The sequence below is a fragment of the Schistosoma mansoni genome, chromosome 1, assembly GCF_000237925.1.
Source record: "Schistosoma mansoni strain Puerto Rico chromosome 1, complete genome".
In the NCBI taxonomy this organism is placed as follows: domain Eukaryota; kingdom Metazoa; phylum Platyhelminthes; class Trematoda; order Strigeidida; family Schistosomatidae; genus Schistosoma; species Schistosoma mansoni.
The window spans coordinates 38,434,140-38,455,760 of NC_031495.1; the positions used below are offsets into that span (position 1 = coordinate 38,434,140).

At 37.9% G+C, this 21,621-nt stretch overlaps 1 protein-coding gene across 1 annotated transcript in view; it reads left to right on the top strand.

Annotated features, from left to right (window-relative positions):
- Window positions 1-7,517: 7,517 nt before the first annotated feature.
- The window catches only part of Smp_125290 (IPR001194 DENN,domain-containing protein), a gene marked incomplete at both ends in the record, with an annotated part of 71,900 nt that continues 57,796 nt past the window's right edge, over window positions 7,518-21,621 (top strand). The window contains 8 exon segments of the mRNA XM_018794334.1: window positions 7,518-7,607; window positions 7,644-7,727; window positions 7,768-7,928; window positions 11,447-11,691; window positions 13,380-13,531; window positions 15,756-16,084; window positions 17,809-17,875; window positions 19,587-19,645. Coding sequence (XP_018648757.1) covers window positions 7,518-7,607; window positions 7,644-7,727; window positions 7,768-7,928; window positions 11,447-11,691; window positions 13,380-13,531; window positions 15,756-16,084; window positions 17,809-17,875; window positions 19,587-19,645 — 1,187 coding nt within the window.

The following is a 21,621-nucleotide window of genomic DNA, read 5'->3' on the forward strand; positions in this document are numbered from 1 at the left end:
CTCCCTGATACTTGCAGCGTGTCCAGGTTTTATGTCGAAAAAAACATTGATCAAGCTTCAACTGGTTACTAGAAGGGCGGTGACAATGGTGGGATTCAACAATCGGCCTGTCCTCTGGAGTCCGAAAGCGAATCATCCGGGAACTTTGGAGGCTGAGTGCCAAATCTTTGATCTATGTTCGCTCTTCTAATCAAACTACCTTTCAGTGGATCTCCTGTGAATCTTCATCAATATTGATGGCCCTCTACAGCTCTACGTTGTTTGCCTAGATCGAGGACAATAAGCTGTGACTTTCTGAATGCACGCTGATTAAACTGAGGGAGATTAGAGAAGTTTCGTCATCTATTCATTCACTTGTATTGCACTACGTTGGTAGCAGTGGTCGTATAATTTTCGATCTACTGTAACAATCCCACGGCTTGTGCCTCATGAACGAGATATCAACTTGATGTGGCTTGCGTTTCTCAAACTTTTATTGTGCTCTTACGCAATAAGGTTATCATTTTTTTTATCAAAATCATCTATCCTAGACTCAATGTTCAGTAGATTATCTTTCTTTCGAGTTTCATTCAAAGTATTAGTTAAATGTGGCTTTGGCTCAACTTGATATTCGGTTTTTCAAGGTAATGAACTAGTTGAACATAAATTTAAGCGTTTGTACCAACTGTATCAGCATTGGTTCTAGCTACATGATCCTTGAAGCTGAACATGAGTTAACTGAGAAAATTCGGCATATAACACATAGAAATCAACAATGGCGATCACGGCAACAATCAATCGGCACGACATAGATCAACCTTTCAGGGATGGTCATCATATTAACAGATCACTATTCACATCAAAATGTTGTTCCATCCACAGCGTAAATGTGTTCTTCAGAAGTGTTAAACATCGTATTGCTGATTTTCACTATACAATAAGGGCACTTATGCTTTTCAAATCAAAAGAATTATGAGATCCATTTTCAAGATTTTGTATGTGAAAATCCCTCCGTGCATACATTTGCAACTTGTTCTTATTGATTTCCTTAGTTGTACATTTTGTTAGTCTTTTTGATGCCATTTGAGATGGTGATATTTCATTTTATTACTGCTTTCTCATTTTTCATTCAAATTTACTGAGTTTTTTATGTTTCTTCCGGAACTGTATTTATGTTGTCTTAGTTTATACTTAATCTTGGCGGCAGCCATATCGTTTGTTCCCCCTTTTCATTATGTTGCTTGAGTTGACTGAGATTGCGCATTTCGATTTGAATTGAAGCACTTTTTCAGATTCGGAAACACTTTGTGTTATAAAGCAACAAAATATCTTTTGAACGAATTTTTACGTGATCTATCAAGAAAAGGTAGAAGAACACTTAATTTTTGATGCGTTCAGTAATTTTCTTACATTCCTTATCAATTTGTCTATTTATTGTAATTTAGATCAGTTATTGAGGGAACAATTATTGGTTGAATAACTGAGTGGTAATATTTGTTTAGGTAATGATGTATATTTGTATTTATGGTGGAATTTAGAACCGCCATTTTTCCAATCCTCTTGTTCTCATTTCAACTGTAAATAGCGCGTGTTAAAACTACCCGAACAGTTATTCTTCAGCCAAACGTAATGTGGATGTTACAGTTCTAAACAAACACCGGTTTGTCAAGGTTGGTTAGCTAGCGCTTCGTACACTTCAAATTTCATTCCGGAAGACATTTGGTCGTTTCACTTGGGGTGCCAAACATTCGTTCAAGGAAGTCTGTTTCCAAGCTCACCGGTGCTTACCTACTTACCTACGCCTGTTACCCCTTGTGGAGGAGCATAGACTGCACACCAGCATTCTCCATCAAACCCTGTCCTGAGCAATCCTTTCCAGTTCTTTCCAGTTGCTATTCATCCTTTTCATGTCTGTTTCTGTTTCCCAGCGTAATGTGTTTTTTGACCTTCCTCTTCGCAATTCGGTCTGCGCACGACCTATCCTTACGGAATCCAGCCTGATGATTTCGAAGTTGAGCGTCTACTGAGTCTTTCATCCGGTTGGGCAACACTCTGTTTGAAACTTTTCCTGGTACCGACAACAAATTGATGCCTCTGTAATTCTCACATTTGCTCAGATCTCCTTTCTTTGGCATGTTGATCAAGTATCCTTCTTTCCAGCCTGTCGGCACTTATTCCTACCCTCGTATCTTCTTGAATAGAAGGCGAAGCATGTTTGCAGTTACTTCGATGTCTGACTTCAGTGCTTCAACTGGTGTATTGTCATGTCCTGCCGCTTTCCCACTTTTCTTTTGTCTGACGGCCATCTTGACTTCGTCGATCGTTGGTGGAGTGACAGATATAGGAATGTCAGTGTGTGCTGCTTCGATGTTCGGTGGATTCAATGGAACTGCCCATCTTTTCCTCTGTTCTTGAATCTCCGTAATTGTCTTTCCTCCTTTGTCCTTGACTGGTCTCTCTGATTTGCTATATCTCCCTGCTAGTTTCTTCGTTGTATCATATAATTGTTTCATATTTCCTTCTCTTGCAGCTTTTTCCGCCGTCGTTGCTAGTTCTCCCATGTATTACTGCTTGTCGGCTTTAATGCTCTTCTTCACTTTCTTGTTTGCTTCTGCGTACTCTGCTTGCGCCTTCATATCCTGTGTTGTCCACTCCGACTCTAGCATTTAAATCTCGCATCAGGATGGTCAGGTCCTTTCTTGAGCACTTCGCTATAGTTGATTGCAGCCTTTCATAGGACTGATCTTTATCGTCGTCATTGGTGTATGCATAACATTGGATAAGATTCACTGTGATCCCCTCCTTCTTTGTTTTGAATGATGTATTTAATAATTCTGTATCCATGAGATTCCCATCCCACAAGTGCATTTCGTGCTTCTCTGGAAAGAATCAAAGCGACTCCTTGAGTGTGTGGAGCATTTTCCTCTTCGTGACCGGAGTACAACAGCATCTCTTCCTTATCTAGCTTTTGCTGTCCAGTTTGTGTCCAATGGGTTTCGCTGATTTCAAGTACTGCCAATTTGTATCTCCTCATTTTCATTGCTATTTGGCTGGTCTTCCCGGTCTTCCACATTGCCTGGATGTTCCATCTACCTAAAAAAACTTTTGCTCTGGTTGTTAGAAGGGGCACCGGCCATGTGATTTCCGAAAAATCTCGGCGTTCATCACGAGGCGTCATAATTCTTCCTGCAACTCCCAGGGCATAGTTTAGATGGTTCGATTTCTTTCTGGTTAGTGTTTTTTTGGCGAGTTAGTTTTTCGACGGAATGGGGTCGCTAACCCCATGCCCAACCCTCCTCCTTTGTGTGGGCTTGATGAGCTACAGGCCGAGTTTCGTCGGTGCTGATGAAGCTAAATTGAGTGATGGATTCCTTTGTACAAAGCAAGTGCTTTCTTATGTCCTTATGTCTCATGGTTTAGACTCAGATATGGTGAATTATCATGATAGTGATTCTAGTTGTGAGTCAATGACAGACGCAGTAAAAAATCGTACTTTAGGTAAGACTCAAAAACTTGAGGTATCAGGACAGAATGTAATGCCCATAGTGCCTGTTTTAGGTCTAGAATCACCGAATGTTGAAATGGGCTATGTTCATAGACAACCAAAAGAGTACTGGGAGTTGGTAAGACAGTTTGAGATCTATGGCGTATCAAGAGTCAGTGATTGTAGTCAACGCTTTCTCTACTTGATACATTACTGTAAGGGCAAGGCAAAAGCAGCCATTGAAGGTTGTGTCGTGATGAAAGCTTCTACTGGTTTTAAGAGGGTCAGATAAATCGTAAAACGTTTGTTTGGATAGCCCGAGAAACTTTGGAAGACTTTGTCAATACTGTAACTTTTGATTGTAATAACGCGGAACAGTTATGGAAGCTATAAGAGTGCGAAATTGTACTATGGTTTTGGAACAGATGAATCATACTGTAGATTTAAATACTCTGGTCCCCTTAGAGAGATTAGTGAGGCTTTTGCCTCAACCCATGAAAGTGCAACGGTAGACAGGTCGACTAAAGATGATAAAGAACCTACGTTTGTCGGGCCCACCAAATTTGTAGCAGATCATGCAAGAGTGGCTACTCGTAGTTTTGGACGATTGGCGGATCGTCCAAAAAGGAATATAACATGAAGACAAATTGTCACTCTCCATCGGGGCAGTGGAGTGTTTCTGCCGCAAAAACTAAATGCAGTTTGTGTTCTGACGACCACGCTGTTTATAAATGCCCAAGGTTTTTAGCCCTTACAGTGGAAGATCGGTGGTCTCACTTGAGGGAAACGGTCATGTGTGTCTTAGGCAAGGACATAAGCTAATCAATGTAGACTGACGGAGCGCTGTACAATTGACAGGTGAACGAAAAACCATCGCTCACTGTTGCGCAATCATGTGGATCTTACAAGAATCATTGATTTATATTCAAACGCTGCTAGTTTACCGAACAAAATGGGTTAGTTGTGTGAAAAGAGTAACGTTAATAATACTTATCTGATAGGAATATCTGACGTGTGGGCATATCAAATGACAGATCAGAAGTTGTTTATAATCGACATATCTTTGTTTCGCAACGACAAAAAAACACAGGAGTCGAGGCGAAACAGCTGCGCACATCATGTTTATACTCAAGATCTAACCAGCCTTGATTATTTTGTATTATGCTCAGTGAGATTGTCTAGAACCATAAGGTGTTTAGTTAGTATCATCTGCAGGATAATAATATGTTGAGGGGATTATCAAATCCTATTCGTCTCCGACAAAACCACATCCCAAATTTAGGGCGCATCATTCACTTCAAGGTAAACTTCTCTGGATACATGTACGATAGAGTTGATAGCTGTACTAAGGCTTGTTTTTTCAACCTCATTAAAGAATTGAGATTGTGTGAAGACATGGAGTCAGTAACTCGATGGTTAAAAACACTAGATTTCTACAAACAAAGGATTACTAGTTGATAAATTCTAAATTCTGACTGTCCCGTGTGAAAAGTGGTCGAGTCATCAAAGTGTTTAATTTTGTTGGCTCAACTGAACTAAAAAGTCTTGCTGGTCGTAGGCGTAACACTTTCAGCTTTTAAAAGCAGTTTACTGCAAGTGGAATGATGAGTGCTCACTAAGATCTCTTACTAAACACTATCTTACATGATCAGAATAGTCTGTCCTGGAAACTCCATTTGAAAATTATAAACAAACGACAGTCAAAATTAGTTGCGCACTTCAAATATTGAGACTCGAAGTGTACCATTTGGCGGAATACAGACGATTGATAAATTTGTCTCAAAAATGATTAACTTATTCCATCGTGCACCATCTCTCTGACAAACCGAAGCCAGAGTTTCATAGTTGTTAGATTTGTAGTGGCATGCTTCGTTAATCGATCGTCTTGATAACCGTTATTATATAAATCTGAACGGTTTATAATATCAGAAGACAAAGGGAAGCGGCAACTACATTTTTATTGACAAATAACATAGGCTAGAAGGCAGTGAGCACATGAGCAAATGTTAGCGAGCGAAGTAAAAATGACATGCATGGGAGATGGCTGGTAAGCCAACTCGCTATGAGCAAGGATTACTCAATATTTATAATCAGGCAAAAATGAATGACAGACATATGATGAATAAGATACGAAGTGTGCATACACATGCGCTCATATAAAAAGGTAGCCTAGGTTAATGAGCGAATAATTAACAAGATCAAAATATGACTCATAATGTATAGGTGAATTGGCTTGTCCAGAAACTAGAATAAGCTATGTAGGTGTAATATAGTACACGACGTTACACTACTCCCCACAGATTTTAGTGGCTTAGCAACCAACGGCGATGATGCTTTAGAGCTCCTGACGGGACGGTATTCCCAAACATTTCTATCATTGCACACAACCTGCACTGAAAAGAGCTCCACCTGTGACCTAAGAGGAGTCCGAGAGGTAAACCCAAGTTGTGGATTGAGGTATCGAAAACTGTGGCATCTAAACAAGGACGCTTCTAGCTAAGAAATGGTTCACTCTGCAATACTGAGTGAAACAGCTTCGACCTTTGCAGCACCGCTTGCTGTGATTATCTCATGGCCGAAAGAACTGAATAAGCACAAATGAATGTACTGTTTGGCATTGATAAAAAGCACCCAACCAAATACAAAGGAACCATTATCAAGTACAAATGCCACATTTCTTCCACTTATTAGTAACTTATTTCAACACTCATTAGTATCTAAGGAGCTTTCAAATGGGTAGGAAAGACCCATTCCCTATCTGGTCTTTTCTGTAAAGTGAGAGAAAACTCAGTCGGTTACTATGTTGCGAGATTCAAATGGTTCAAATGGTTGAGGACGGAATAGAAGAAGCTTTCGCTTAACGGGCTTCCGTGTCTGGTAGCAGTGGATCACCAATACCTCCAGGTAAGAACCTAGGTATATGAACGATAGTAGAGGAAAAAAAATAGTTTGGTAAATCATAATAATATGTTATCCTTAGTCCTTAAGAATAAGTCAAGTTTCCTCTTAAAGGACTCCTGGGAGGTCGCTTGGACTAGCTCAGTCGGCAGCGAGTTCCAGCACTTGACAACTCTAACGGAGTAGAAGTTGTGTCTGCAGTCTGTTCTGCTATGTAGGGTCTCCAATTTCTGGGTGTTACCTCTGAGGTTAGTGTTATGACTAAGCTTAAGAAGTTGTTTAAGGGGATGATCAGAAGTATTAAGGATACTATAAGTCATAAGAAGATCACCTCTAAGACGCCTGTACTCTAACGGGTAAAGGTTAAGTGATTTGAGGCGCTCTTCATAAGGTTTGAATTTGAGACCCCGAACTGATTTCGTGGCTCGACGTTGTATACGTTCCAGAGTGACCTTATCCTTTTGGAGGGAGGGAGGAAATACTATGTTTCCGTACTCTAAGTGGGGACGAATAAAACTGTTGAAGATTATATGGAAGGTTCTACCGTCAAACTGGCCAAAAAATGCGCTTCAATGTTATATCCGAATATATCCTTAAGCCTCATAAATCAATCGACCTGATGTATATTATTGTCATTCTTAACGGTGTATAATATCAAGGAGGAAATAAGAGTCCGCCTCAATAGTTTATTTCACCTGGACACGCGCCAATGGATCGACACGCATACGACACAGAGTGTGTTGACCAATGAGTTCATTATTAACAATGTAAAAATGAAAATGACGTAATGTAATTCAACGGGTGCATTCATCAGAGCACGAAAACGAGTTATCAGGCACTTTCAGAAACCTACATTTGGTAACCATGAGTACACATTAAATTCTCTATAATTACTGTCACAAAACGAACAAAATAACTGCGTCTGGTATCACGTTTACTGTGCAACTATTTTCAACCCAAGGGCTAGTAGAAGGGAACAAGTCTAAAATAATTGATATAAAAGATGTTGGGTACTTCTCCTAAATATGTTGGATTCTTTAACGTTTACAGGCGGGTCATTGAAGGTGGTCGGTCTAGTTAACTTGGATTATTAACTTATTCACACGATATGATGGGAATCCATGACTTGTGAAGACCAATAATATATTTAATTGTCATGAAAACTCAGAGTCTTCCGGAACGTCTTGCAGAATATTTTGTGATTTGTGGCTTGCCCAAAAATCCAAGTACATATGACGTTTCCAAGGTTAGCATAATCAATTTTAATCATTACTTATTCAAGATCCTTACACATGCTGAGGAGATAATTGCTCCCAATACTTCGATTGACTTCACGCGATTCCCTGAGCCTATTGTCGATATTAAGGTAGGGTAAATCGTTTCGACTGTCCAACACGTTCTTTTAGATTGTGAGCTTAAGAGAGAAAGAAGAAATACCGGAAGGGTATACATGCATTAAATACAGTGTCTCTGGAAAACATAAGGCCAACATCCTTTTGAATTTTGGAGAGGAGGCCTGTATATGTTACCGTAGAGGACGAGACCAACCGTTTATAAGAGATATCGAGTACGTTTATTGGGTATTATCTATACATTTTACGTGCATGTTCTATATCTCTCGTATATACTTCTGTTCAGTAACTTACAACTTTCAACTTCTTGACACATTATGCGACTATGTCTACTTAGATATTCTTTAAACACTGAATCTAGTTATGCTTAGTTAAAGAATAGGCTATTCGCCGAACTTTCCGAATTAGTATTCTCTGGTTGATCCTGCTTTTGTGTCACAACCAACTGAATTCATTTACTTTTGGTTGCTTTGTAAGACAAGGTCTTCTGAAGACCGGGATTTTTTTTTACCCTTGGAGTCTTCGGGAAATTCAACCAGTTCCTGAAGATGGTTGTTGAAAGGCTGTTTGTTAAAAGCTTTACTACTCGCAAAATGGATCGTAAATATTGTGACTCCAACTTCTAAAGTTGATTATTATCACTATTCTAAAAAAAGTATTTTTGCAGACAAGCTTTTAAAAAGGTTCAGTATATCCCTAAGTTCTTTTACAAGTCATTCATGCTTTACTAAATCATGTAGTTCCATGATATTTGTGTTTCGGTCGGCAAAGTTCTACTGTAATTCAGCTATATAGGACCAGTATTGTATGTCATTGAAGTTTCCTGACATGTATACTACAAAAGTGCTTGTAATTAACAATGATACAATTTGTTTAGCAGTATATTTCAACTAGGCTACGAATTCTTATGAAGCTATGCTTCGTATAAAGTCTCCATTAGAAGCGATCGTTTAATTTTATTTTGCTTTCACGTTACGTTGCCACGTAAGGCTTTTTATCTTCAGTTGTAAGCGACTTTGTCTTTAATAAAGATATCCTCTACAGAGTTGGGACATCTAGTTTCTTTACGGGATTTCGCACAAACAAAAAGTCTCCATCTTGTTTGTTTGGCTTGGGATTAGAAAACTGTTTAACCACAAACTTAGCTCATGAAGTTCTCGGATTCACTGATGCATTGGCACTCTAAGGTTTCCTTCAGATCATTTGACTGAGGATGGTGTAAAGCTGTAGATTCGTTGCGACACCTTTTATCCTTAAGCCAGTTAAAATCATCTGCAAAGTTATTCTCGTCGATTAATAATATCTCCCCAATTAAATATCTGAGAAAACATTTCACCTGAACTACTCGTAGGCATTACTTCTGGATATTAGGAATAAGAAATGACATAGCAAAGTCGTAACACGAGTTAGAAAATAAATACTCTACGAGGATTCAATTGGTGATTGCTACATATTCAACGTGCGTTTTTTTTCGAATAAGTACGACCAGTTTCTTGGCTTTAGCTTATGTCCACACCAATCTCAGCCCACCGATATATCTGATACAAGTGAATCCGTTTTGTTCTACTCCAATATACGAAAACTGACCGTCTAGTACTATAGATTTGAGTGCTACCCCATATAAGCAACTTTTTCTTCCCTTCATAAATTGCATCTGAAGTCACAGGATGCTATAATATATTATAGGACTGTGCCCTAGTGTGCCTAGGTATCACATGTTCAAGGAAGACTCATTTTATTTCAAAAAATTGTATTCTGGTGCACTTTAAAGACATTGGAGACTGACAAATCTATGTATTTCTGAAGGATAGAAAAGATCATTGTCAGCGTCATACTTCAATAATAAATATATTTTTGTGATGTCTTAATCAATAGAAAATTATGTTTTTGATGTTTCATAGGTTAATGTGATATAGTCTTCATACTTCACACGTAATGCAAAAGGTTTTGATAGTTTAAAGAGTACAAGAAGGTATCTGAGAAAACTGCTTCTCATGTTTCTTGATAATTACACTGAAAGTTAGATGACCACAAAGTTGGATAATGAAATGATGATGAAACTTTATTTGGCAGCTTAAATTTAAGTTGCTGAATGATGTCTTCGCGAACTAAAGTTTTGTATTGTTGTCTTAAGGTAAAGTACCTTCAAATAATTTGAATTAGGATCATTTGTAATTTAAGTTTGGTAATTTCCTGTTTTGTCTAGTTATTTTTCTCCAATTATTACGATTTAATTAAGTGTCACTTGAAAAATCTCAATGATTTTTATTTCTGAAATCAACAGCACTTTGGGAGAGAAACAATGCCCTAAAACTAACGCGGTAGTTTTATCAAGGACTATTGGAGGTCGTGCTGCAGACTTACCCAGTTCTTTAACGAACCGTCTGTTTTTATCATATCTACGAGGTACTGTCGAGAGCAGCATTGACTGCCTAGCAGTAACTGATCTGTGTATTATCATCCCGGAAAAACAAGAGTCTTGTCCTCCAGCTTACCGACAAGTCACAGAACCTATATGCATAAGTTCAGTGAGTTCTACTTTTACATAATTTAATTGTAATATTTCTGTGGGTTCGTAGATGGAATTCCTTGAAGCCTAATCCAAAGTTGACTTCATATAGAGTATCACTGTAGCTAGAGTTCGAGGGACATTTGGTTTGAAACCTCTTCAAAAGATAGCCTTCTCGAAGACGTCTATCCCACATTCCAGAAAGTCGTACTACAGTTAAAGGAATAAATTATTCACGCAATTCTCAATCATATTCAACAATCTCCACAATTCCTTATTGCCATTTGTCATTTGCTCACTAATGAGTAGCTTCAAAAGTTAATTTCTGGAATTCTAGTGATAAGCCGTGACCAGTGGAGTTAATCTGTATTGTATCTGAGGTAGTTACCCACCGAAGACTATGGAAGATAATCGCGCAACGTCGTGAGTTGATTGGAGTTAGAGATTAGCACTGTTGAATGTCGACTCTGTGGTCCAGAGGTTAAGTGTTCGTGCGTGAGACCGAATGTTCCGAGTTCGACTCTCGCGTGCGGGTTCGTGGATGTGCACTGCTGAGGTTCCCATACTAAGACGAAACAGCGGTCCAGTGCTTCCAGGTTTTCAGTGGTGGACTGACTTCACTTAGTTCATGATTGCAGATAAATTCCTAATTAAGCTTATTCGTTTCCCTTTTTTTTCAGATTACTAATCTATTTCAACGATCCTCTCTGCGCCACTCGCACGTAATAACGAAGATCATAACATAATTCCTAAGTTTTTTTATATACAGTACTGCACTGACAACACGGTTATACTGTTTTTGCCCCCTTTATGTCAATCAGTTCTTCATCACTAGTCACAAGGATACCTATAATCCAGTTTATCTGTTTACATTATCCATAAGGCCGCTATTAGTTGGCATTTCTTGGGTTCTGTACTATGTTCTTGAAATTGTTATGTCGAGTACGATTTATTCGCCACTGTACACGAATGTTCGATGTAAATACCACATAATATAAAGGATTTCTCGGTTGCGTCCAAATTTGATTTATATGTAGTGGGTTTAAACCTGTAGCCTAATATTGTGTAGATTTGTAATTATTGAGTTGTAAATTACCCGTAGTAAATCTTGTTAAACTGATACTTCTATATGTATTTCAGTACAAAATCTAGGGATTTCTTTTTATTACAATTTTTCATATAATTAATTCCCTTTTATCTGTTTTATTGCTATCTCTAGTTCAGATTAAAAGCTTATATTTGTTATCGCAAGTCACTTGTGAAACAATGTATAATTTCCTATAAACCTGAGGTATTATATTGGTATAGAGTTCCAAGCGTTGATTACAATTGTTCAAATCCCAGTATAAATAATAAAACTCCTCAGTATTCCTCGGTTGTTCCCAATAATCCATCGAGCGACCCTCCTGAAATGTGTGACCAACTCAACAAAGGAATGGATGACAAAACCTGTTCGGATTTTTCACCAGGTATGTTAATTTAGTCGAACAAAGTTTTCTCAGGTTGTAAGTAAAACCATAAGTTGTTTATATCAATGTTAACCCACCGCTTTGGTATTTGACTGTTGAAATTTAATATCTTATCTCATAATTGATAATGCGAAAAACCATATAGAATGTTATTAAATATCGAAAAAAGTTCATCAAGATGTCAAGTCCCTTACTTCGATAATCGCTTTATGGTGTGATAAACAACGCTATGAATAAATGACATGATATTGTTTTCTAGTTAATGAATCGTTTATTGTAAACAGATGGTTTTATATTTTGTCTGTTTTGAAATACAAAAGGTATAAATCATTGAAGTATAAATCGTTTATTATTAGCACTGTTCATTAGGAATTGAGATACTAATAAAATAATGTATTTTCAAACTTCAAACGAATCTGTCCTAATAATAATTGTCAGTCTTCATAACAGGTTACTATGGTTTTGATGTATTCGTTTGAAGATTCGTGTACTCTTTTATTATCTTGTCTATAGTTTTCTTTGTGAAAGATTTCCTCTGATTGTCTGGTTCTAGGTAAGAAAAGTTGGGTCAGAGCCCTACTACCAACTGGTTAAAATGGAAGTTTCTGAATCAATGAATCACAGCCTGTTTTCTCCACTGAAGCAATAAATATTGAAAAGTTAAACTACGCATAACTGTTTGTGAGGAGAGACCTCAGTTGATCTACCTTTCAAGTTTGATGACTTACATGTTCTTGAAAAATATTAATCTCCTAGTCACAGCACATTTTAATTTCACATTGATAAACATTATTTAACAGAACAGTCAGGGTTTTCTGGTTGATTCGTTTAAAAATGACACAAGGGGTGGTTTTAAGTAAGACCAAAAATACCTATGAATTTCCATAAAATTTTCATCACGTTAAAAATGCTTCATAGAAATTGATGTCAGTCAGTGAATCACTATAAAGTAGGCACAATATTAAGCAATTATTTTGTCTGTTTCCTTAACATTGTACATCGTTAGTCTTATTTGGTTATCGAAGGTCATCTTATCTCATTCTTCGTTAAAAGCAACCATCAGAGGCGTAAAATTGTTTGCTACTTTCTACTCTAGAATTTGCCCCCAAATGCCCTGGTACAGACAAGAGTAGGGAGAGTCCGCTCTCCCTCTCGAAATGCTCTCACATGGCCACGCGTATATAGCCTCTGCCAGGGAAGTCCTACTCACTACATTCTCGCAAAACGGGTGTTGCTTACGAAATTGAGAGGACAAAAAGCGAATGCCCGGCACCTTAACCGGGTTGGTGGACACGGAAAGCCTATCTAGGGGAGTTGGAAAACCCTCATTCCAAATCAATGGTGCACATCGGTTGACTCCAGTATCCTGAGGGAACAAATGGCGTATGAATCAGTCGTTGGTCACCGGCTACCATGGGAATGCATCTCCTTACGATGCTCTGCTGCCTTGTGGATCCGATCCTTGGATCAAAGGCGGGGGTTGTGGCCGCCTAAGAAAACCACCTACTTCAGTTTTGGCACCTGGGCAGTATCACAACCCTCACACAAATCGAATGATATTTGTGCAGCGCATATGTATCTGGTGCCCCTTCGTACCAATATTTATGTGTTCAAATAAATAAATAAATAAACTCTAGGATTTAAACTAAACTGCCTCTTTTAATTTTATTTATTTAATGAAAATAAAGAATCCCAAGTTGCTCCATTAGATCCGGATATATTCCAAGTAGCCAATTTCTGTCTTCCATGGGGTGCATCAATTGAATCATGGTCTGTAAATCAAGATCCACCTGAAGTTAATTCTTTCACATTTATGCTTACAAATGAAGCTTACCAAAAGGTTAGTATGATTTTTTCCAGCAATATATATATATATATATATATATAACATACTATGACCCAAAACTCATATTCTTTTCGTTGAGTAGAGTGATTACGCTTTTAAGTGATCTCACTTGTTTAAACGTTTTAAATTTATCGTATTACAAATTCAAACGCTTTCCCTGTTATGACATATGTCCTTACTGATAGTAAATCCTACAATTCTGTTGTTATTGTTTCATTTTTCATTCGGTCGATATGTATCAGTAACTTTTACTTTTTAAAACCACTAATTAGAACAACAGAACTCAGAACGTGTAGTCATAAGGACTTTTAATTTGTTTAACTAGTAAATCAAAAATTATTTGAGTAAATTATATGGTCATAGTGCATAAAAACCTCAGAAAGTAAGCGAATGATGCAGTTTGGATGCAAAACTGAGTTGCCCATTTGCAGCTAAGTGATCGTTACTTTTTCATTGGTAAAAAATATGGCATTTTATTGCATAACTGAACTGTCTAATGTGTAATCCTTTGAAATCTGCATAAAAATTCTCTGGAGAATAATTATATTGGTTTTGTGTTTTCTTTATCCTGATTATTGCGACGTGCAGTGTCCGGGGGTCGATACTGATGCACATTCTTCCTATACACGAGCCCAGATACTCGAGAGAAAAGAAGAGTAGGAAAAGTTTATTTGACTAAACCAAATTATATTATATATATAACAAGTTATCAAGATTATGTACCGACCTAAGTCAGACAACTATGCTAAACCTGGAAGGACTGGACTGCTGTTTTGTTATATTATAGGAATATCAGCATCACACATCCACCCCCTATTCTGATATTTGTTATGCGCTTACTAGCAACTATCTTCTGGAAATTTCCGGCATTCCAGTGAGAAGCCATGACCGGTGAAGTTTAACCGTGTCAGGTCTGAAGAAGGTGCCCACCTAAGATAATGAAAGGTAGCAATGCAAAATTGCGAATTGTTTACGGAAAGTAAGAGGAATAAAAAGCGAGTGTCTAACGCTAAAACTGAGCTGGTTGATACTGAAGATCCAATTAGAATATCTAGGAAATCCTAATTCTAGACTATTGGTTGACCTGTCTTCTAAGATTCTGAAATATTGATCAACGGACAAGTCTGTTCTTAGTTATCGGTACCCACGGGACTACATCTCAATGTTTTTCTATTGCCTTTCGGTTTAAACCTCTAAATCAAAGGCCTGTAGGATGGCTCCCTCGGAAAATCATTCCTTTCTGGTTTGGACTCCCGAGCAGTATCCAAGGCCATACATACAAATTTTTTGTGTGATGCATACTATTTTCGGTCCCCAGTTGTACCAGATTTTGTGTGAACTGAGTAAAAAGCAAGCTCTTCATCACTTACTAGTTTGTCATAACTATCCATTGTTTGTTCGGGCAAGAAATCTTTGCAAAAAAAGGAACAATGAATAATAAATGATGACGTTAATAATCGTTAGTAAATTCAATAAATATCGCTAGAAAGTTCTTCTAGAATTATATTTCCTTTTAGCTACATGGTTATTTATCTTTTGGTCGCTCTGAACATGATGAAACCTTGATTCTTATGACCATCAACAACTCTATTTGTTTGTCCGTTCATAATCTCATTCTATTTTTGTCTATTCAAATACCTTTTACCACATGTGTTATCCTATTCTGTATAGACTTGTATTTGAACAGTTTTTATAAATATTAAAATTCGATTCAGTTTTTACTACAGAATTGACGTTTAGGACATCGTTTCTATCGCCTGTATAAAAAAAATAGCACATTAATTTTAAGGGGTCGGAGACAGTCTACAGGAATCTCTGCTTGACTCATACTCCATGCTAGTTAGCACTCATCGACAAGTCGTATCTACAATCTTGAGGGAACCGATGCTCTCTGTAAGATCTGAAGTCATGATACCCAGCTTCACTGTCTGAAACGTTACCATCGAGCTATTGGGACTGCAGCTCGAGCAATGGGATTTGATCGTCAAACATTAAATGAGTAGACAAATGTGATATTGGCTACTACTCAGGGATTAATTAATTGCGATGCATCAATCTCAAAATAGTGATTATAATTGATTAATTCTGATGCTGACTAATAAGTTCATCATTGTGTTTGATTAATTTACGTCATAAAAACTTCATAGACTCGATATCATGATATAAATCTGATAATAACATTCCTGTATTTACTTTTTTCTATGTGTGTATCCCTTAGCTTTATGGTGTTGCGCTTACTTTCTATGAACCCTATGTTGAACAATTAGATTTACATAAATGCTACTGTTTAGGAGTTGATCCAGAATTAATTTATTCCAAATCTAGTACAGATTTAGTAAATGATGAATATGATGCTAATGAAGAAGCAATAGCTAAACGACAACGTCATTTTTTAGCATCACGTGTTGGTGATCGTATTCTTGGTGTGACAAAAACTCTTTGTATACTTTCTCGTTGGTCATTTACTTTACCATTTTCTAATTTTTTGGGATTTCTGTACAGTCGATGTTTATTATCAAATAATTTAGACAATATACCATTTGAACGGTAAGAATTATTCTCGTATATATTTCTTTTTAATCGGAAACCTAATATTTATCATACATATCGAAATACACTTGTATAACTGATCAATCATTTATTTATTTTATTTAAACATATAAATATTGGTACGAAGGGTCACTAGATACATATGCGCTGCACAAATCTCATTTGATTTGTGTGAGGGCTACGATACTGTCCAGGATCCCAAACCGAAACAGGTGATTTTCTTAGGGGGCCATAACCGGAACCTTCGACCTAAAGGTCTGATCTACAAGGTAGTGGAGCATCGTGAGGAGATGTAGTTCCATGGTAGCCGATGACCAACGATTGATTCATACGCCATTTGTTCCCTCAGGATACTGGAGTCAGCCGATGTGCACCATTGGTTTGGAATGAGGGTTTTCCAACTCCCCTAGATAGACTTTCTGTTTCCACCAACCCGGTTAAAGCGCCGAACATTCTATTTTCGTCCTCTCAATTTCGTAAACAACAGTCATGTCACGAGAATGTAGTGAGTAGGACTTCCCTGACAGAGGCTGCTACTCACAAGACTGCTTGTAGGTATGTAGCGGAACACGATTTCGAGGCTGTCAGTCGTTAAACGGAGAGTAGAGGATTAGTATACTAAAAGCAAGTCATAGACGGAGCACTAGAAGGCCAGATGAGAAGATAGTTCAGATCGCAGAACACACCACAAGAGGTTAATGGATGATCGAAGGCTGTGTATACGTATTGTGCAAACACTTTGTAATCTCTCACAACAAATATTCATTCCTTCTGCCCATTGTGTGGTTCTACACCAAGTTCATTCAAATCAGCTCTTCATTTACATATGATTTAGATGACATACTGTCATATTCTTAGCTATACGACATTACTAAATACGATTGTCAAATTTAGATTCACTGACTAATACGCCCGAACTAGTGACGCGTAAACCAGTACGAGCGACCTAGAGTTCCTATAGGTCATTTTTCCGCCTAGCCCCCTGCCTTTTAAGTCCAAAACACCAATCCCAGCCTCCACGATATTAATAATATATTTCTAACATACTTGGTTTATATACAAACAAATCAAACCATATCACACCATAAAATAGAAAATAACATTTGTACTACAAAATCAAGCCAAAAGTGGATGTGACTGTAAGAAACTGTTACTAATAAAATGGGAATTTCATAAGAATAGTAAATTCTATGATATTCAATAGGTCAAATGAAAGTTTATTATATAAGGAATATGAATATACATATAATATAGTCATTTAGTAGTCATACAATAAGAATATCCGTATAATATTAGTCTATCAATAGATCCCGACAGTTACCATTCATTTATTTTCGTACGGGTTATAACACATGGTATTGCAGTATTGCAGATTGATTAACGTTAAACATGTACTCTATTGAATGCCGGCTTGCAGTGGTTTATAGGTGTCAGATGTTCGTGTGCGAAACTGAGAGCATTGGAGTCGACTTCTTATGGTGGGTTTATGAACATGCACTACTGAAGATCCCCCTACTAAGATGAAGCAGCTGCTGAGTACTTCATGGTTTTCAGTAGATGTCCACTCTAAGTCGGTTTATGATATCAATAAAATTAAATTGTTATTTTTTTAATTAATCAGTTCGCTTGTTTGTAATTTTGATTAAGAATGGTACTTTTTCCCAGTAGTCATCGATATTTGTTTTCATTTGAATTTTGTATGAAAAATCTTTCGTATCTAGGTATTTAGGTTATTTCTTGTTTGAAATTCCTTTTCCTGATCGAGCAATACCAAGTATATCTGTTGATGTAAGTCTTGTTTTTCCTTAGCTAGATAATGTTGTCTTTCTAATTGTATTAAATATTTAGACAATGTGAAACGGTAGACAGAATACTGTAAAACCTGTAGGTTTTTATTCGATACAGTTTGTGTTATTTTCTTCATTAAACGATCAATCCTTTAGTCAGGATTTTGCTTTAATATTATCTGTTAAAGGAGATTGTGTATAAGATTTTTATCAACATATTTGAGCGATCCGTACACAAACACCTCTCAGAATGAGGATATACAATCATCTTTCTCTACTGTTCCAATCCAGCAATGAGATTACGCTTGTATACTCAATCTCTTCAATTTCACCAAGGATGACATTCTGGGAACAGCCTTGAGGAAGATATGTGGCAGTGATGATGTGGATCCATCACATAGAAAAAGACTATTTGTCCTTCAGTATGTGGGTGATGTTGCTTTGTTGTGTGATGACACCGAAGTATACCCAAATTACTGCTATACTTTGTGGAGAACTGTTGAAAATATTCAACAAGTTCGTCTCTGGGTGGTTGTGTTGGTTGTGTTTAAGAGGTAGCAGTCCAAATAAATCGATCTATAATGAAGGCGAGAGCGACTTCCGCCAATGTAGGTCATCTTTGATATCCTCACATCGTTGGTTTGTCTATTGAAGATCAAATATTTATGACCCGTCATCCTGAAGATTAGGATACTCAGAGACTGTTCGATTACCATTGTCTAAGAAGGATTGTCCATTATTTTATTATTTATTTAAACACATAAATATTGGTACGAAGGGGCACCAGATACATATGCGCTGCACAAATCTCATTTGATTTGTGTGAGGGCTATGATACTGTCCAGGATCCCAAACCGAAACAGGTGATTTTCTTAGAGGGCCATAACCGGAACCTTCGACCTAAAGGTCTGATCTACAAGGTAGTGGAGCATCGTGAGGAGATGTAGTTCCATGGTAGCCGATGACCAACGATTGATTCATACGCCATTTGTTCCCTCAGGATACTGGAGTCAGCCGATGTGCATCATTGGTTTGGGACCATGGTTTCCCAACTCCCCTAGGTGAACTTCTCGTGTCCACCAACTTGGTTAAAGCGCCAGACATTCTATTTTCGTCCTCTCACCTTCGTAAACAACAGTAATGCCACGAGAAGGCAGTGAGTAGGACTTCCCTGTCAGAGGCTATATATTCGCGTGGCCATGTGAGAGCATTTGGAGAGGGAGAGCAGACTCTCCCCGTTCTCGGCCGTACCAGGGCATTTGGGGGCAGCAGCAACATCCTGCGGATAGTCTCAAGCTCTCGGTGTTCGTCCGGACATAGTAATGATAGTTCAATTAGTATCACCATCTTGAGGCATTAGTCTTTTTGGTTTCAATTATTTCGAGATTGTAGAACTGGATAAAATTAGAAATGGTTAGTCTATGGCGTTGAGCCGTAGAAACTAGCCGTATATTACTAGCATTCGTCGGCCCACTACGTCTCTTTGGTTAGCGTTTCAGTACTGGTACAGCTGATGTGGTTGATACTTTATCAGACCATGGCTCAAAAGAGAAGCCATTGTAATCCTGTTGTAATTTTCTACTACATTCTTCTATGTGACATAAGCCTTCTCGCCTAGAGGAAATCTTTTTGACTGTATTTTCTATTAAATAATCTTTTTTGTTGAATTATGAACATGCTGTACAACTTTTACCTTTCCTAAAAACTTCTAGCTATGTGCTGCTCCTATTCTAATTCAACGTCCAGATGACACTAATGCATCTTCTTCAAGGTAGGCATACTCTTTATACTTTTGTCTTAGTCACGTTTCTTAAGATGTGTTTACCAATTTGTTAATTGCCTTTATTTTCTGAAGAAATATTTAGTGTTATTATTATTATTATTTAAACACATAAATATTGGTACAAGGGGGCACCAGACATATATTCACCGCACAAATCTCATTTGATTTGTGTGAGGGCTATGATGCTGCGCAGGTGCCCCAACTGAAGCAGGTACAGTTATATAATATGCCCTTATGGGCCAGAATAATCTTGCACTGGTTTTCAGGAGAACCAGACACCATCCAGACTTTCACGCGGCAACCCATATAGTACAGTTCAATCCCGTTTAACAAGAGAGCTAGGCACTGCTTAGGCTTAACCCAAGCAGTACAGCTCAATCCCGCCCCGTAGGAGAACCAGACATTATACAGGCATCAACGCTACAATCCGAACAGTACAGCTCAATCCTGTGGCGCAACCACACAGGTACCAAGCACCCTGATGGACGTAATGTAGTTTTTAATATTTATGCTTTTCAGTTTAATGCTTCATTAAATCAATTTGATAAGTGCATACAGAATAGAGATAGTCGAAGAACCAATGCATGTGTAGGAGATCTGTTAAGCCTTTTAACTTCTACATAGCTTAATGTGAATTATTATCATCTAAATTTCGTTTGTTAACAATACAATTCAACTATCTGGACATTGAAATCAGAATTCATTTTTACTTTAGTAAGGTTTGATAAATATATTTGCTATCTACAACTTTGACACTTTGGACTGAAAGATAAAAAATATGTACTAAACAGATCACGTTATGTTTTGAATTATGCAATTGTAAGGTGATTATTTCTAGTTATTCACTTAACCAAGGTCCACGCCTACGTATTATTTTGTGAATCAGTCCAGTTGTACACATAATATTGGCCTGGCCTTCAGCTACAGCACAACTACCCACTACTCCCAGAAAACCTGAATGGAACATTGAAGTAGGCCCCCCCACCCTACTTGAAGTTCAAAAGGCTATAACTAATCTGAAACGAGGAAGAGCAGCTGGTCCAGATGGATTGGCTCCAGAGGTCTTTAAATATGGTGGTCCAATTTTAGCGATTAGGTTGACTAATATTCTGGCTAAAATCTGGGAGACGGACGTAATCCCATCCGACTGTTCACAATCACTGATTGTCCCAATATATAAAAAGGGGTCAAAATCACCCTGTGATAACCATAGAGGGATTAGTCTGACTAACATAGCATCTAAAATACTAGTCTCAATAATTATCAGGCCCCTAACTAAGACTCGTGAACTGCAAACAAGAGAAAATCAGGCTGGCTTCAGACCTGGTCGTGGCTGTATCGACCACATATTCACCATTCGTCAAGTTTTAGAGCACAGACATGCTTATCGGCGTCCGACAATGATAGTTTTTCTTGACTTGAAAGCAGCATTTGACTCTGTAGACCGAGAGGTTGTGTAGCAGTGTCTGTCATTGAAAGGTGTACCTGAGAAGTACATAAACCTTGTGAAGGCTCTTTACTCAAACACTACCAGTTGAGTGAGAGCTTATGGCGAACTGTCATATGATTTTACAACCTCAAGTGGTGTCCGACAAGGCTGTCCACTATCCATAATTTTGTTTAACTTCATTATAGACTTGTTGCTGGAAATAACACTCTCGTCGACTGAATTTTTAGGAATTGATCTCCTACCAGGAGGTTCACCTATCGACTTAGAATACTCAGATGACATAGTCCTGTTTGATGAAGACGCTGGCTAAATGCAGAGTCTTCTGTTGGAACTCAGTAATAATGCCAGGATGTTTGGGATGCGTTTCTCCCCATCCAAATGTAAATTGTTACTCCAGGACTGGCCTGCGTCAACACCCGAACTAAGGATAGGGAGTGAAGTAGTCGAACGCGTCGACAACTTCACTTATCTTGGAAGTCTGATCAGCCCTAATGGGTTGGTGTCTGACGAAATC